Source organism: Vigna umbellata, chromosome 5, assembly GCF_029865625.1.
Source record: "Vigna umbellata cultivar VRB3 chromosome 5, Vumbellata_1.0, whole genome shotgun sequence".
NCBI lineage: Eukaryota > Viridiplantae > Streptophyta > Magnoliopsida > Fabales > Fabaceae > Vigna > Vigna umbellata.
Window position 1 is genome coordinate 52,499,268 of NC_142169.1, and position 18,225 is coordinate 52,517,492.

The window sequence follows — 18,225 nt, forward strand, 5'->3', positions numbered from 1 at the left end:
CCTTCAAGACAAGTGCATATAATTATGGTTCTCAGTAAAAAAGTGGAACTTGCTTTGCCATAAACCTTTTAGTTTATCCCTTGTTGGAATCTCTCACCTCTTGCTCCTCCATCTCCACTTTCAGACTTACGTAAGTGAAGCTTCTTTCCTTATTTTCTTTCGAACTATTTGGCAAGTTCAATGAAGGATCCAATGGAGGATCAAGTGAAATCTAGGAGGGCCCTTCAGAGATCAAAAGATCCTCGCCCACCTTTCTTTTTTACATTTTTCACTTAATCTTACATATACTTTTAGTTGGAAGAAAGAACACAGTACTTTTGGATGCCTTATATTTGGTCCTCTGATTACTGCTATTCAGGTTGTAGCCTCACAGGACTGGCCGGAAGTAACAAAGTATCATTGAAAAAAAAAAAACCACCTATTGCCTCGGTTGACCAACAACCGAGGCCAAAAGTTTGACGAAAAAAAACAAAAAAAAAACACTCTCTACTGTCTCGATTGGATGTGAATCGAGGCAAAAACATACATTTTTTTGTCTCAATTCACAACCGAGGCAAAAAAGCTTACCACTTTTTACCGTCTGTATATACCTCAATTGCAGAACCGTTGCGGAAAGACAAAAATAACCGCTGTTGTTTCCCTTTTCTAGTGAGTTTCTGGAATTCTAAGAAAATGTTGACTAATATTATTGATGGGAGGATCATTATTCATTCAAACATTTTCTTAATCAAAAACATGTGGAAGAAAATAATTTATCATGTTGGTGTAAAATAAAATATAAAACGTGATGCTCAAGAATATTTTATATTCGAAAGTAAACGAGTGGTTCTATCATTCATGTTTTTACTAAATCATGTGTTCTTTTCAATCTGTCATTGTCGCCAGAGACAAATTTATTGACTTTCTTATAATTGTCTGCAGAAAGCAAAATGTAGCACGTGCTTCTTCTTTTCTCTTCCCATATTCTCCCAAGAAAATCAAATTTAATGTTATTATTTATTATAAGTATTGTATCTTTTAAGTGTGATGAAACTTCATTATGATTTTAATTTTTAAAAGTATTTATGTGAATATAAAAGAAAAAAATATTTAAATTGTATTTTATCTTAAATTTTAAATTTTAAATGATAGGAGACTATTGAGTATGATAATAACATCAATTTTTTTTCCTCTAATGTCAATGAAAATGATAAAAATGTGAAATGTCAATGAAAATGATAAACAATGTTATAGATCTACAATGATAGGTCTCTCATACACATTTTCTTTTGAAGAGCATGTGATATTGAAGATTTGAAAGACTCAAATAATATTAATTTTATGTAAATAATTTATGGATGTTATAAAAGTTATAGACAATAGACATATAGTATATCGAAATTTGGTTCAATCATTCACATTATTAAAATATGATTTCTTAAATGTGACACAATAACTTATTAAAATATGTTTTTCCCTTGTCTTCTGAGTTGGCGTTGTTTATTTGATATCAGATTAAAAAAAAGTCTAACAATTAGTTTCGATGGGAGGAAAATTTAGCTTTAAAACTAGAGATGACAAGACTAACAGAATAAAAAAAAAAAACTAGTAATCTTCCTCGACGTAAAAATTACCAATAAAAGGATACTATTTATCACTGTAATTTCCGAAGAGAAAAAACATTTTTTTATCAGCAATTGAAAATAAAAACAATCTAATGGTATAACCTTAGAGTCCTTTATTTGAAAAGAAAAACTGGAAAAAGTTGGAAGCACTTCTCAAATGAAGGAGACTTTGAGCTTAGAAAAGTTGAAGATACAGAAGCCTAAATTACAAATAAAATGTCTTCTAGTAAAAGAAAAATTAATTATAACTCACTATTATTGGAGTAATCACTTTATAAAAACCTTGAAATATACAAAGTGTTGGGATCAAACCTTGAAAAATCATTGCAAAAAGGAAGAAAAAAAAGTGGGTAACTAATTAAGCATCTCTTATAAAAATGGAACTTACATCTTGTAGTTGATGATTACATCTTTGTACTTTACTTAAAGCAACGCCATGCATTTATAAAAATGAAACTTGATATATTGAAAATAGAGTATTTTAATATATAATAATAAACTATAATAAAAGATTAATTGAAAGACTCAACTATGCCAAACATTACTTTCTAGTTCACAAGTTAAGTCGGTACATAAAAAATTTATTGACCATATTTTTAAGTATAATTAATCACTTATGGTATATGAAATTCAACAATGTCTCTTTTCTCTTACTTATCTTCCAATATATGTCGATGCAGTTTAGGAAAATTATTTAAAATTTAGGAAATCAACCACTAACTTTTGATTCTCTAATTTCTTGAAAGTTTGTGTAAAAAAAAAAAAAAACTAAAATACTGTCTTAAAATGTTCGGCAAAATTAGAAATATCATTGGCTACTAAAATGGTTTTTTTTAATATTTCAGTTTGAGTTTATAATTGTTTTCTAAAACTGTATTTGATATTAAATTAATTTTTTTAATGAATAATAATTTCAATAGAAAGTATTATATTGTAGTTGTTTTAGATAATTCAGAAGTGTTATTATATGGAAAAGTTTTTAAAAGGAAAGAATTTTGTGAAAAAAAATGTTATTGTTGGGAAGAGACACAATTGAATTGTTTGAAAAAGTAAAACGTTTGCATAGTAATTTTATTTGTAAATCCATTATGAGTTGATAATTAATATTTTAAATTTCATCTGAAGTTAATTTTTAAAAATAATATTAACTTGAACGAAAATATATATATAAACTTTAAATATTATTCTTATTATTCCATATAAAAAACTAAATGTTCTTATAATTTTGAGTGTGGACTTTTGAATAGGTTGTGATATTGTGAGATCTTAACGATAGTTTGATTGTTCTTTTTATATGGAAAAAGTCTTCTTGTTCTTGAGAGCAAGAAAATTCATCTATAAAAACTTTTTGACGCTAAAGTCACTAAGAGAGTTAAGATCTATAAGTAAGGATGAGAGTGATTATGAAGTAAGTATTATTTGGAGAATACCATTTGTATTTATACAATCAACATGAGCTATATACTTATGTTCCTATTAGAATAATACTTACCTAGAGAGTATAACATAATAAAAGGTAACAATATAGTAAATAATAACTTACGTAACCCGAAATTTAATTACAATATATAAATATGACCCAAATAAGTGTAGGTTTTGGTTGTTCCATAATTAAGAGACTTAGGACCTTATTGGACCACGTTATTTAATATGTCTATTGGACAAGGTAGGAACATCAGCGCCCAATCTTGGAATTTTGGTTTGGTATATGTGGTCACATCGGATCTGTGTAATTCAGAGATGGATCGGCCATTTGGCCAAGGCCATAATACAATATAAGCCATTTGGTCGTGTTTTGCAAGTGGATTGGCCTCAAGGTTGGGGTTTGTAATGTAGCTGGGCCATTTCGCCATGCTTTACAGGTGAATTGGCCTTGAGGTTGAGCTCTTTTAAGTGACTAATCCAACCAAGCTTAAAGTGACATTGACTTTGAGTTGAGTTCTTCAATGGCTAATGCAGTCGAGCTTAAAGTGATATGGCATCGGGGTCGAACTCTTCAATGGCTAATACAATCGAGCTTAAACTGAAATGGCCTTGGCCCCGAGGTCATATCACTTTAAGCTCAGCTGGATTAACCATTGAAGACCTTGGCCCCGAGGCCATATTACTTTAAGCTCGACTACATTAGTCATCGGAGAACTTGGCCTCGAGGCCATATCACTTTAAGCTCGACTGGATTAGTCCTTGAAGAGCTCGACCCCAAGGTCATATCACTTTAAGCTTGGTTAGATTAGTCATTGAAGAGCTCAACCCCAAGACCATATCACTTTAAGCTTGGCCCCAAGGCCATATCACTTTAAGCTTGACTGGATTAGCCATTGAAAAGCTCGGCCTCGATATCACTTTCAGCTTGGCTGGATTAGCCATTAAAGAGCTCATCCTCAAGGGCATATTACTTTAAGCTCGATTGGATTTGTCACTTAAAAGTGCTTGGTCTCAAGGGAAATCCACTTGCAAAGCACGACCGACTGACCTAATTACATTACAAAACGACCTTGTGGCTAATCCACTTGTAAGACACGACCAAATGGTGCATACTACATTACAACCTCAACCAAATGGTCAAACCATCTTTGAATTATACAAAGATCTAATGTGACCGCATATACGAAACCAAACTTTTGAGACTAGCTAGGCTTATTTTCCTACTCGATCCAATAAGCATATTAAATAGTGTGGTCTGATAAAGCCTTTTAAGTCTCTTAATTATTGAGTAGCCAGACCTACACTTATTTGGGCTATATTTACATATTATAACTAAATCTCGGTAGTTTGGTATGTTAGTTATTATTTACCATTATGTTACTATTTATTTATTGTTATTATATTTTCTAGATAAGTATTATTCAAAGAGGAACATAGGTTCACGACAATGTTGATCTATAAATACAACTAGTATTCCACAAGGGATATTCACTTCATAATTACTCTTACTCTTATTTATAGTTCATAATTACTCTCACTCTTATTTATAGATCATAATCTCTCTTATTGAGTTGAGCGTTAAAAGTCTTTGTTGCATAAAAAAAAATCAAATTAGTTATTCAAATATGTTTAAGATACGGATAAGAACATTTATAGTTACTAAGGAAAATACATCTAATTATACCCTTTAATAACCATTTTGTTTTATTTTGTTCTTCATTTTAACTACACCCTCTGATTTGTTAATTTGAGAAACCAATAAAATCATACAATTCTATTAAATTTAAGGATTATTAAAATTGAATTGAATTCTTAACTTTAAAGGCTAAATACATATTTTATACATAAATGGTATACATCTTATATAAAAAGTATTTTCCTTCAAATAATATGAAGAATATAAATTTCTTATTTTTATATTTAGTCTTATAGAACTTTTTAAATAAAATGTCATATTTTTATGCTTCTTTTAATTAATTATTCTGCATGTAGAAAAAGTGATATTATTTAACAAATCTGTCTAAAATGTTATTTTTATTTTTATTTTTAACATGAATGAAAGGACCTTAAACTACATGAATATGTTATTATACAATCACAAATTCAAATAAACAACATAAGATACATTATGTGTACTACTATCTGACTCATTGTCTTTCAAAATTACCAAGTCTACAAAATAACAATAAAGACAAAAACATAGTTTAATCAATTACTTATGAAGAAACTGAATCATTATGTTGAGCTTAGAAAAGATAAATGTCTAACTCTTTATTGAATCATAAAACTTGTAATGATAAATTCGACTTAAAAAACTTAATCAAAAGAGCATACTCTTCAGTAGTCTTTGTATCCATACCATTTCTCAGCAATTGAGGAAAGAACAACCAATTTGCAGTGATGGCTAAAAATGAAATCACAAGGGGCCCTGACACCGCACCATGCAACTGCCACTCACGGTGGCTAGCCACCTTTTTCGCAACCACCTCCACCACCATGCACACACCATGAAGGACAAAAAAACATGTCACTTCCCACGTTGGAGTCACACGAGTAAGATAATAATAAATTAACTCATGCATGAGTCCTGATACAAGAAAAGTGACTAACATGGCAGCCGAAGTGGCACAAGAGATGTTCACAAAACTTGAAAGCATACTGCGTGTAGGATTGTATACAGTAGGACGTAGAAGATGAGACACCATGAGGTTCCATCTGTGACCCCAGAAGTCTTGAAGTGAAGTGGAAAGGTAGGGTTCGTTGAACTGTGATTCTATCTCAAAGCCAAGAACAGTTCGAATCATGGCTCCAATGAAGATTAAGAGAAGTTCTAGGGAAAGGTAAACGTGGCAGCAATAAATGGGCAATAAGAGATTAGGGTGAAGATTTTGTTTGTAGTCATAAGCACGAATTATCATTGCAAAAAGAAGCAGTTTCAGAGGAAAAAGCCATTTGGGTTTGTTGGTGGTGTGGTTTTGCTTGGTTGGAGGGTGTTGTTTTGGGATGATGGGTAAGGAAGCTATGGAGATGAAGAGGAAAATGTTTTGGGGTGATATTGCAAGAGGGCCTTGGTTGAAGGAGAAAAGAAGAAGCTTGAATGTGGCAAGCCAAAGGAAGAAGGAAATTGTTCCAACTAAGGTAGGTGAAGAGAGGTATAATGGAAGCATGAAGAAGAGACAGAGAATTGGAAGGAGGGAGAGAAGCCTCAAGAAACCTTTTGGTATTCTAGAAACTATGTAATAGCAATAACTTAGAGATATGATGGTTGAAATCCATACTTTCATGAACCTTTCAATTTCACCTCCCATCTTCATCTTCTTTCTCCCTTGAATAGGCAATGAGTTTTGTGAAACTAATGGAAATAATGAGTGATATTATATATTGGTTGATCTGTGTATTGAAGAAGACTTAGGATACAATATAAATAATTGGAGTTATAAACTATACAAAAACTAATGCACACACCATATATAATAATCTGTGATAGCAGCAAGAAAGTTTGACTTAGATTTCTTGTGTGATTGTGTATAAAAAAGGACATACTTATCTTAGCTTGTAAAGATGGATAAAAACGTAAATATATTATTGTTTCAAATTGTTGTATTCTATGGGTTCATTTTTCTCGACTAAATTCTTATAATTTGATCGGTGGTTTTCATCTATATATTTGTCTCTTTGGCACATAATATATATTTTGTTTGAGTCACTGTCAATTAATAGATTTCCTATTCTTATTTGTTATGTATAATTTCGTGGCTCATTTCGATTATGGTTTCGAGAAGGAAAATATTAATTAGGATTTATTAAGGGAGTAACGAAGCAATCTCTTACGTACACAAAATAAATATAATAAAAACGATGGATGTTGTTTAGTATATTTGTCTTTGATAAAGTGTTGACATAAACATACATTTGTGAATATGTGTTAATGGTATGATTCATTATAACATTTGTGAATATGTGTTAATGGTATGATTCATTATAAGACTTGTCAATTTTTCCATAAGTTAGTATCGGATTAAAATAAACAGTGGATAGAGCTCGTCGAACTGGATCCGCATTACTTTTCAGTTTAGACAAGTTCAATTTAACTTTCAATTTGATGACATTGAATCTAAACATATTAGTCTCAATTATAGGTTCAACATGACTTAATCTAACAATCAACCTGAACCAATTTGATTAAACCTCTGAAACTAACTCAATTTGACTTTTGCTTCAAATTGACTAATCCTAACCTTTGAGTTAAGTCAGCTCAGCTCGAACTTTGACCTAAGTTTATTTGACATAACCTTTGACCAAAGTTAATTCAGCTTGACCTTTGACCCGAGTTGGTATAACACAACCTTTAGCCTGTGTCAACAAGAGACAACCTTTAACACGACCTTCAACCTAAGGTGACATGACTAACCTTCAACCTAAGCCAACTCAGCCATGTTCGATTCGACTTTTGGTCCAGGCCAATTTAGCACAACCTTTGGCTTAGACCGACTCATCTCGATTTTGGTCCAGTCTGACTTCACTTAACCTTTAACCTTACATAACAAGACCCAACCCTTGACTCTACATGAGTAGGTCTAACCTTTAACTAAGGACAACATGTCTCGACCTTCAATCCAAGTCAATTTGGCTTAACCTTTAACCTGGAATGAATTGTCCTAATCTTCAACCCAGGGTTAACTTAAGTTTAGCTTAGGCTGACCTGTCTTGAACTTTATCCTAGGCCAACGCGACACAATCTTTGACTTAGGTCAATCCAACATGACCTTCTATCTAAGATGACACGACTTTATTTTTCATCTCTAGCAGGCTTGACACAATCTTTTGGCTTAGGCAAGCTCGACTTGATCTTTGGTCTAGGCTAACTCGATCTGACTTTTAGCTTAAGTCAATTGATGAATAAATATTTTTATACTATTCATTTAGCTTTTTGTACTACATTTGATTAAGGAATTGAGTTTAATTATCCAATATTTCCTCAGTTTTGATATTTGGGCTTAATTTGACCTATAATTATTATTTTAATTAATTTGAATTATCTAAGGCTAATTATTTCAATTATTAATTGCAGGGAATTATTTAGAATATTATTTTGAGACATCATGAGAGTTACCACGTCATTCTTCACTTGCCACATCAGCTTTTTCATATTGTAAATTCATTTTTTAGGAGTTTTTGGACAGATTTGACTTTTTGGGTCGTTTTGGGTCATTTTTGGAGAGGTCCATTAGTGCCTTGACCTAGTTTTGTGAACAAAAGGGGGCAGACCCCAAAACACTCTCTCACTCTCTAATTTTACGTTTTCTAAGCTTTGGACAGAAGGGAGAGCTCCTCTAATTTGGGGTTTTAGGTTTTTTTTTCATTTACATTTTGATGCACTTTCGATTCTAGTAATGCAATTTCGTTTTCTTCTCTTAACAATTCAATTCTACAATTTTGTTTTCTCTCTTGAGCTGCAATTTCAATTCTGCATTTTAAATTCCATGCATTGCACTTTCGTTTTCGGTTTTTCTAAATTCGTTTTGAGTTCATTTCCATTGCGTTTAGATTTGGTTTGTTTGCGTTTTACATTTGGGTTTGCATTTTTGTTGATTAGGTTGCGTTTTTTTATTGGAATTCGTTTTTGTTGCTTGGGTTGCGTTTTTGGTGCATTGGATTTTCATTTCTACATTGGGTTCGTTTTATGTTTCAATTCTATTTTAATAGTTTAAAACTCGTTTTCATGAATAGGTAAATTATTTGGGTTGGTGATTAGTGAGTTTGCACAGGTTTCCTTAAGATTATTGAAGCCAAATTGGGATTCAATTTTGTGTATCCTACACATATGAAATTTGTTTTGTACAATTGGTCCTCGCTTAGTGGTCTAATTTGAGCATGATAATCTTCGCTTAGTTGATTAGTGTGTTTGTGCAGAATTGATGAATCTGTGTGAGTGTGTTTGCTTAATTTTCATTTTATGAAGACCGTTTTAGACTTCGCTTAGTTGTCTAGTTTGTGTTGGATTAAAGGTCATAAGATTAGATATATGTTTTAAATCTGTGATTGGAAACAAGCGCAATCCAGCTAACACCAACTTGTCTTTAATTTTGTGTTCATTTTGTGTGTCAATCAGTCCACTTCATTTCACAAAACCACATTCAACCCCCCCTCCCCCCAACCATGTGTTTGATCTAATTCTTGAACCACATTTGGTCCTTGAGAGACGACCTAGGGGTCATTCTCCTACCTTATACTGCATTTAATTGCTCATTAATTTGATTCGGGTATAGCCTTGATCATCGACTCATCAAGCTCAACTCAGGCTGAGGTGAGTTGAGTCAGGTTTATCTATTGCTAAGTCAAGTCGAGACCACTTAAGGCCAAGTCATGTTGGACCCACCTTTAGCCGGGTCATGTCAAACTGACCTCCAACGATATCATTTTAGATCTACCTCTTGCTAGTCAAATCGAGTCCACCAATAATTGAGTTGGATCCAATAAGTCGAATCCACCTCTAATATAATTTCTTGAAGTCCGTCTCATGCTAAGTTGAAACTATATTAAAGATATTATTCCATCTATTCACATTTGATGAATTGATAGCATTTATCAATTGTAGTTACTACAAGGCTGAGATAATTAATATAATTTATCATTTAATTGTCAACATGTAATATGTTCACTGTAAAAATTTAATTTTTTTTAAATAAAAATATATTTATTAAAAAGAAATATACTACAGTATGTGTTATAATCTCTTATGGCTATGTAACAATAGAAATGTTTTAATTTTGTCTAAGATTTTCTTTGGTCCTTGATATTAGGTTAAGAAGTAGTTTTTAAGTTTAATTCAACCCTACAAAATTGGTTTGTAAGATGATATTTACACTTATAAACTCTAAATAGGCCTTATTTATTGTCGATATAAAACTTCCAGCACACTTTCACATGCCACAATATATATATCTCGTATTTCACATGCCACAATATATATATCTCGTATTTCAGATTAATAATTTCGGAGTGATTTCAAATAAACCTATTCTTAATGTTTCATTCCAAAATATCTTTTCCAGTAATATATTCTAAAGAGAGTTACTCCCTCCACCTCCATACACTTCTCTCTACACCTCTTCAAATTTTTTTAATTCCAAAAATACCATTTTTATTTTTATCCTTTATCTTTTTTAACTTTTTTTTTTAAAACTCTACTTTTATCCTTTTATCTATTTTGGATACCTTTTCACACTAGTCCTTGTCTAGTACCTCTGAAAAGTAAAATTGTTTCCAGTTTTTATGCAAGAAAGCAAAGGCTCCACAAGATTCTGGCGTTGTGGACTTGGGTAAAAGCTATGATGCAAGACATTTTCCAAAATGTTTAACCCAATAATTTGTTTAAGTATTACAATTAAAAGTTATTGTTATTATCGCTGGATAATCTCTAGCCTTAGAAAAGTATTGTTGCCCTTGTAGTTTGTATTACGATTAGTGTTTTACGTCTTATTAGCCGTAGACTTGTAAAGCTTTTATGAAAAAAAATATTGTGGCTCATTGAAAGAAGAGAGGTGAGAAAAAAACGGGATTCCTGATTTTGGTTTTAGACTGTCGTAACACTTTTAATATTTTGCAAGAATCATTATAAGAAAAATCACAATGATTGAAATCCCTATATAACCTCTAAAATCTATATAAAAATGATTTTATATACGAGTTATATACGTCCAAAAATCCATATATAAATAAGATATAAACAATATTATATATGAATAATCGATATATAAGTTATATAAAAATAAGGAATAATCCGTATATAAATTATACACAAATTATCTGTTTATAAATTATATACAGATTATTTATATAATCTGTGTATAAGTTACATAGGAATTACTCATATATAAGTTACATAGGAATAATCCGTATAAAAGAGTTGAGAACATAAGCCATTATTCATATATAAATTACATAGGAATAATCCGTATAAAAGAGTTGAGAGCATAAGCAATTGAGTTAAAGAGGCCCTCCAGTATGTAGATAAAGTGAGATAGCTTAGCAAGATACAAAGTATCAGTATTTTTCACAAAGTTGAACTTCATTGATTATCACAAAGACACGATCAAACACAATAAAAAACTATTTCTGATAGAAAAAAATAGATTCTTAAGAAGAAAACAGAAAGGATAAGAAGGAAAAATGTTTATCTAATAATAACACAATCAAACAAATAAAAAACTATTTCTGGTATAAAAACATAAAAACCAAACATTTATTATATTCATAACGCACGTAAAAAATAGTAGAAACATTTTGTCCTACGGGACATGTGAATTTATTCTAGGAAAAAAATAGATTCTTAAGAAGAAAACAGAAAGGATAAGAAGGAAGGAAGAAAAGGGAAAGAAGAATTTTGTCGGGCAATAGCTATAACTAGAATGTAACAGGTGGAGATCAATGGACAGTGATAAGCTAACAGAGGAACAAGTGTCGTGCATGCTGCATTCGCGTGGCATGGTTCTTTATCTCTCCTTGCACCAAATTAGGATCATAAACTCATCCTTTCCTCCGTCTCTTTCATCGCCTACTTCATCATTTTCCACCAAAACTTCTACTTCTTCCTCTTCCTCTCTTCTTACACCGTTTTCTCTTTTCTTACTCTCCTCTTCAACTCTTTCTCTCCTTCACCACCCTTCTTGTAACTGTCTATCTAATATATTTCTCTTTTTCTCTCTTGTCTAAACACATATATAGATACAGTTTTATGTGTTAGTTTCACTTCTGTACTAAATCTTTGCATTGAAGACTAATTCAAATCTACAGCAAAAAGAAGAATATACGAGGCTAACTGTTCTTCTTATGGTTATGTAACGTCTTTGTTTAATTTTGTTTCTATAGGAAGTGAATAAAGACGAAGATACAATGCTGATAGAAAATGTTCTTACAATTGTTTGGCATCATATAGTGTTTAAATTGTAAAAAATAATCTAATGTTTTTCATGTTTCCCCAAAGAATAATCGTTGAGCAATTTCAGCTTTGACAAGCACAAGATTAGATAAGAAGATGAGGAAGTTGAAGTAAGGGAGAAAACAAGAGTAGAACAAAGAATTGCATGTTGCTAATGAAATAATTGAGCTTAGAACATAGAAGGAAGCGCTATTACTCTTGGTACATAACCAAGACCTAAGGCCATTTGATTAGCATTAATTTGGTCTAAAAAATCATTTTCAGATTAAACAATCAAGGGTTGTGAAGTTACAGATCTGAAGATTATGGCAAACTAAGTTATTTCTTAAAACGAAGGATATAAAGAAGATGCAAAATTCCATACCTCTTGTAATATTTAACCGGTGTGTAGATAAATAATTTATACCTCTATTCAGATAAATAGGTGTAAAATAACCGGTATAAATAATTTTGCTACTACATCACTTTTTATACATCAAATAAAGGATTTTTTATATCTATTCTCGGTGTAACCGGTATAAATAATTTTGCTACTACATCACTTTTTAGGCATCAAATAAAGGATTTTTTATATCTATTCTCGTGTAACCGGTATAAATATCGATGTAGAAAAGTCTTTTTATTTACAAAATTGTTACTGTATCATTTTTTTTTATAGCTGATGAATTTTAAGAAGTATAAAAAATATATTTTCCATTAGTAATGGGCCGGGAGAGCGGGAGCAGTGAGGACTGGGAATGGCCGCTAGCCTCGGAGTCTATCTTAGTAAGAGCATTAGCACGTTGTTCTTGGGTTTCATGTTTCTCTCGTTTGGGTTTTGTGTTGACTGGGAGTGGCCGCTAGCCTCGGAGTCTATCTTAGTAAGCGCATTAGCACGTTGTTTTTGGGTTTCATGTTTCTCTCTCGTTTGGGTTTTGTGTTGAATTTGATGTGAGAAAGAAGAGAGAGAAAAGGCTAAAACATTATAAAAAATGTAGAGTAGAAAAAAGAAAAATAAAAAATGTAGAGTAGAGAAAAGAAAAAATTCAGATTCGTAAACTGCATTTACGTGAATATAACGGAAAGGATGCTATTTTATTTTATATACAAAAGGAATGAAAATAATAATTCATGGCAATAACACTTTCAAAAAGAAAATTTAAAAAAAAAATAAATAAAAAAATAAACCTAAACAATGTATCAGTCACAATAAAATGAGAATTTTTCTAGAAAACACCAAGTTTAATCCGTCGATTCTTATTACATTAATCTTCCGTAATTGTATAAATTATTTAGTTGTGAACACCCTTCACAACAATAGACATAAACCTCAAAATATCAGCATCATCACGAATCCTCTGATACATAAATGGTAACAAAATCATTCTCCAGAAACATTCTCAGAACAATGAAAAAGTTAACAAATGCAACTGTAGCTTCGACATCACAAAATTCACCAATGTTGCACACTCCTCGATGGCCTTTTTCTCCACACCATTCCTCAACAATTGAGGAAAAAACAACCACCTCCCGGTTGCCGCCAAGAACGCCAACACAAGCGCCGTCGACACCACTCCATGCAACCGCCACCCACGGCGGAGCATCACCTTTTTCACCGCCACCTCCGCCGCCGTGCACACCCCATGGAGCACAAAAAAGCAGGTAACTTCCCACGTGGGAGGCGCGCGTGTGAGATAATAATATATTAACTCATGCATGAGTCCGGACACAAGGAAAGTAGCCAGCACAGCAGTGGAGGCGGAACAAGAGGGACCCAGAAAACGTGTAGATATACGGTATACGGGGTGGAATACGGAGGGACGTAGAATACCAGTAACCATTAGGTTCCACCTACGACCCCAAAAGTCTTGAAGGGAAGTTGAAAGGTAAGGTTCGTCGAATTGAGGTTGCAAGTCAAACCCTAGAAGGGTTTGAACCGGGATAGCAGTGAGGGCTAAGACAAGTTCTATGCCAAGGTACATGTGACAGCAGTAAAGGAATAAGATGAAATAGGGGTGGAGATTGTGGGTGTAGTTGTAAGCATGTATGATGAAGGGAAAGATAAGCACTTTTAGGGGAAAAAGCCATTTGGGTTTGGGTTTGGGTTTGGAGATGTTGTGGTTGAGGCTGATGGGGAGGGAAGCTAAGGAGATGAAATGGAGAATGTTTGAGGGTGATTGAGCAAGAGGGCCTTGGTTGAAGGAGAAAAGGAGGAGTTTGAAAGTGCCCAGCCAAACAAGGAAGAAGGTGGTGGGGCCACCAAGGTGGAAGGATGAGAGATTGAAAGGAAGGATGAGGAAGAGGTAGAGAATTGGAAGGAGGGAGAGAAGTCTGAAGAATCCTTTTGGTATTGTAGAAGATATGTAATAACAGTAGCAGAGACATGAGATGGTTGTGAGCCACACCTTCATGAACATCACAATTTCATCATCCATTCTTCTGATTTTTTTTTCTTCCTTCAATCTGGATGGTGGAAAATTAGGAATGATCTTCCACGGATTTCAGGATCTCAAAGATGCAATACCAATTTTTAATTCACTTTTCTTAGGCTACTTGTTCTTTTAAATTTGTTCTCTCTTCTTTTTTAATTATTATTTTATTACCTTATATTTAATTTTTTTTATCCTATTTTGTTTCTCTTCCCTTTCTCTTCTTTTCTTCTTGTTACCATCCATTACGTCTAATGTTAATTAGTTACATCAATTTCTCTGCTGCGACCAAATTCTTTGTCGGAAGAATTTATTATTTTTCACTTTTTTTTTTAAATGGGAAAGGTAAAGAGTTATGCATTGGGATAAAGAAAAGATAATGGATATAATAAATGATATTTAAGAAATGAAAACTTGCCTACTGTTGCTGTTAAGCTGGTACTCTGGATTGGACTGATAAAGCGGTTGTATTTAACTCCTTGATAACTAATTTCTAGATTATGGATGAGGATGAGTATAGCCAGCTAAAATAAATTAAGACGGGTAGTTGATTTAATAAATGAAATTGAATGGAGTAATATTTGAAATTTGATTTCATTGAAAAATATATCTACCGATATGGAATAATATCTTCTCAATATTTTGTGTTTTGTCATGAAACGAAAGTGAATATGCCTATAGTAGCATATCTTAAAACAATAAGTTCTTTACTATGGCAGCATTCCCTCCTAATTTTTTCTACATAGCTATTCATCCTAAAATTACACACGCGAGAGAGAAACAGGAAATGACTGCTAACAAGAATGGAAAATGGGAAATAAGCTAAAAGATAAAGCAATTCATTAGACAAAGTATCATTTCTCAAAGGAAATAGCCAAACCACCCCATTTAACAATCCCACTTTACCTCTTAATCCTGTCTTTTCTGGAACATGTCAAAGGTTATACAATTTAGTGTAATAAGACATCCTGTTTTCTTGAAAAAAAAGGAAAAAAAAAATAGCAACATATACGATAAGACAACCTCCTGGTCTTGTATCAGCTTCAGACTCATGTTTAATGTAAAATCTAAATTTCGAAATATGAAAAAAAAAAATAAACAGTATATTTTCTAAGCATATTTGGAATCCATAGTCCCCTCGGAAAGGGAAAAATAGAGTTCATAAAGTAAAATAAAAGATTAAGTGGAGTGTCAGTTACTGAGGACAAAAGAAATTATTGACGGTGTGTAAGTGACTAAGTGCGTATAAAGGATAACAAAAGCAATATTATATTATAATATTCCTTTGCTTTTGCAGATTACATTCGGTGCAAATAAATAAACTACAAAGTGGATAGATCTTATTATATCCTAAAGTTTATCATACATTTGTTCCAAACTAAACTAATCAAAAGGTAAAGCAAAAGTTATGCCAGATGTGCTGTTTCATTCGAATCACCCGTTTTCATTTTTTGAGCCAAATTAAATTCAGAACTAATTTGGTGCAGTTGAATTTTCTAAACATCAAAATCTGACAACTCAGGTCTCAAATAAATGTTGTAATTTCGATTTACAGATATAAAATACAAATTAGCCCAATCTTCGTCCATAACTCTGAGTTGTTGACCGTGTCAATGCATACAAAACCAACTCAAATTAATCCAGATCCAATGCATTCATCTCTTAAAACTTAGGAGAACTCGGATATCCTTATTTCTTAGTTAAACAAACCAGAGTTCATGATAAAACAAACTAACACATTATAAAGTAGCAAGAAAGAACATACGAGAACCCCCCCGGAGTATTTCATCTTTATATATTGCTTACCTGAATACCCTTTGTCAGGAAGACTTTCATTATAGAGATCATTATACTCATGTGAGTCGGTCATCAAGACAAATCATCGGCTCTGATACCATTGTTGGGTCTATCGAGGAGAAGGTTCCATGTGGGTTACCCAAAACCTTAAGGCAATGGGTTAATGGTCATTCATCTTTTCTGTTCTACTTTCTCATTTCTATTCAATGTGGGACTTCGACTCACACTTGGATTCCAACATTTCATGCACTGCTAGAGTGTCAATGTTAGATGGCTCCTCCAAAGCCTGTACAAATAATAGAAATTTAGATCTAAATAAGACCACAAAAATATCCATTTAAATTACCTTATAAATAAGAATGACTGAACAAGAGCAACGCTAGTGCACCCATTTTGGAGTTTAACCCTGTTTATTGCCACATACTCTACAACAACTAAAGAATAATAAGGTTATTGCTAACACGAAAAACATTGAGAAGTTATTTTTATGTCAGGATTTATGTTTTTGGATTAACAATATCACATTGATCTTATGTGTAATATTTTCAGCATTGTGCAACATCCAAACCACCCTAAAAAAGGTGTATGACAATAACTAATAACCAAACAAAGTGAAAAGAGAATATACAATGTCCTTGAATTGCATGTTATCAGCACCAATAAAGCTCATTCTCCCTGCCACAGAAGAAGTACCTATAGTCAACTATAAAAATATTTCAGGTTTTGCTAGTATGTATATGCATAGGATGAATAGTACGACAAAATCCATTTTGATCCTAAAGGGCATCAAACGTTACCAATAAAGGATAAGAACACATGGAAAGGAAGAGAAATATGGTTTATAGTAATAGCCCATTATATCAGATACAATAAAGATATAAATATCACATTAGCATAAAAAAGAAATTACTCTTTGTAGCTCTCCAATATAGCTTCTCTGTATTAATGAGTTTGAGCTAATTTAAGCTTATGAAAAAATTATTTCATTTTTCTAAGTATCTGTGGATAAATTTGTTGAAACAAATCCATAGTCTATTAACTAAGGAAAAAGCAAAAACAAGACTCAAGATATTCAGGAAGTTTTTAAACTTATTAAGTCCCAAAGTGCATTTCTAGAAGCTATTTTTTTCTTTTTTTTCTAATTTTCTCAATTTTAGAACTAATGTGAAAGTATTGGAGATTTCCGGAATTCAAATTGTGTTTCCCATGAAAAGTACCTGCACTGGCAGACTGGCCAAAGCCTGAGAAGCGAGGGAAAGAGGCGATGGACAACCTTTGGAGCAAAGAAGCATTTGCATCCATTCCATCGTTACAACATTCGTTCTCTGTCCATTTCACTTCTAGCTTCTTGTTGCGTTCGTCGTTCATGACAAAGAGATTAGGTAGGGTTTCCTCAAAAACATGCAAAACAGGCTTACAAAACTCCTCGCTGCTGAAACACGAGCGCAACAATGCAGTTTCGTGAGCAAGTGTGATACAGGAATTCAATAAGAAGCCATATGGTTCCACGTGGCAGCCAATAACTTAATCACATCATGTTGCAATTCTGTTAGAAGATTGTAGCATTTGTTATGATTTTTAGTTTTTCAAATAAAAAATAATAAGCTCAGAGGGAGGAGGGGAACAAACCTTATGACAACAAAAACAATTTTTTTTCTCAAAACTTCTCTCGCATCATTTCGGATTCAAGTTTGAATTTCTAAAAATTCTTCAAATATTTTAATATTCCTAAAACTTCCTTTATCAATGGTATCAGCTTAGACCTTCCATTAACATTTATGGCGATGCAACCCGTCTTCAAGCAACAATACATTAATAGGAAGAGTGCTTGGTAAACAAAATCATTTTGAAACTCACGAACGTTTAATGGAGATTACAGCTTCAATTAGGAAAGCAATTGAAGCATCGATGGATCGGTGCATCTTGGAAACCTTACACAGGACCTCTGAATCCGCAAATGACGCTTCAGGGCGTAGTCTTAATTCTAGAGGTGCACCAATTCGAACTCAACCTATTCTTGTGGCACTCGTTTGGCTAGAATCGATTTCCT

At 32.7% G+C, this 18,225-nt stretch overlaps 2 protein-coding genes and 1 pseudogene across 2 annotated transcripts; all 3 read right to left on the minus strand.

Moving 5' to 3' along the window:
• Positions 1 to 5,285: 5,285 nt before the first annotated feature.
• On the minus strand, positions 5,286 to 6,368 carry LOC124846327 (putative long-chain-alcohol O-fatty-acyltransferase 5 pseudogene; annotated as a pseudogene).
• A 6,919-nt stretch (positions 6,369 to 13,287) lies between these two features.
• LOC124846329 (putative long-chain-alcohol O-fatty-acyltransferase 1) lies at positions 13,288 to 14,507 on the minus strand. The gene has a single exon (XM_047323564.2). It carries the CDS (start codon positions 14,382 to 14,384, stop codon positions 13,350 to 13,352), a length of 1,035 nt encoding a protein of 344 aa, XP_047179520.2. The 5' UTR covers positions 14,385 to 14,507; the 3' UTR covers positions 13,288 to 13,349.
• A 1,867-nt stretch (positions 14,508 to 16,374) lies between these two features.
• On the minus strand, positions 16,375 to 17,951 carry LOC148198586 (uncharacterized). The gene is made up of 4 exons (XM_088115862.1): positions 17,939 to 17,951; positions 17,393 to 17,698; positions 16,804 to 16,850; positions 16,375 to 16,461 (listed from the first exon to the last, which is right to left on the minus strand). The coding sequence occupies exons 1-4, from the start codon at positions 17,949 to 17,951 to the stop codon at positions 16,375 to 16,377; spliced, it is 453 nt and encodes a 150-aa protein (XP_087971988.1).
• Positions 17,952 to 18,225: the final 274 nt, after the last annotated feature.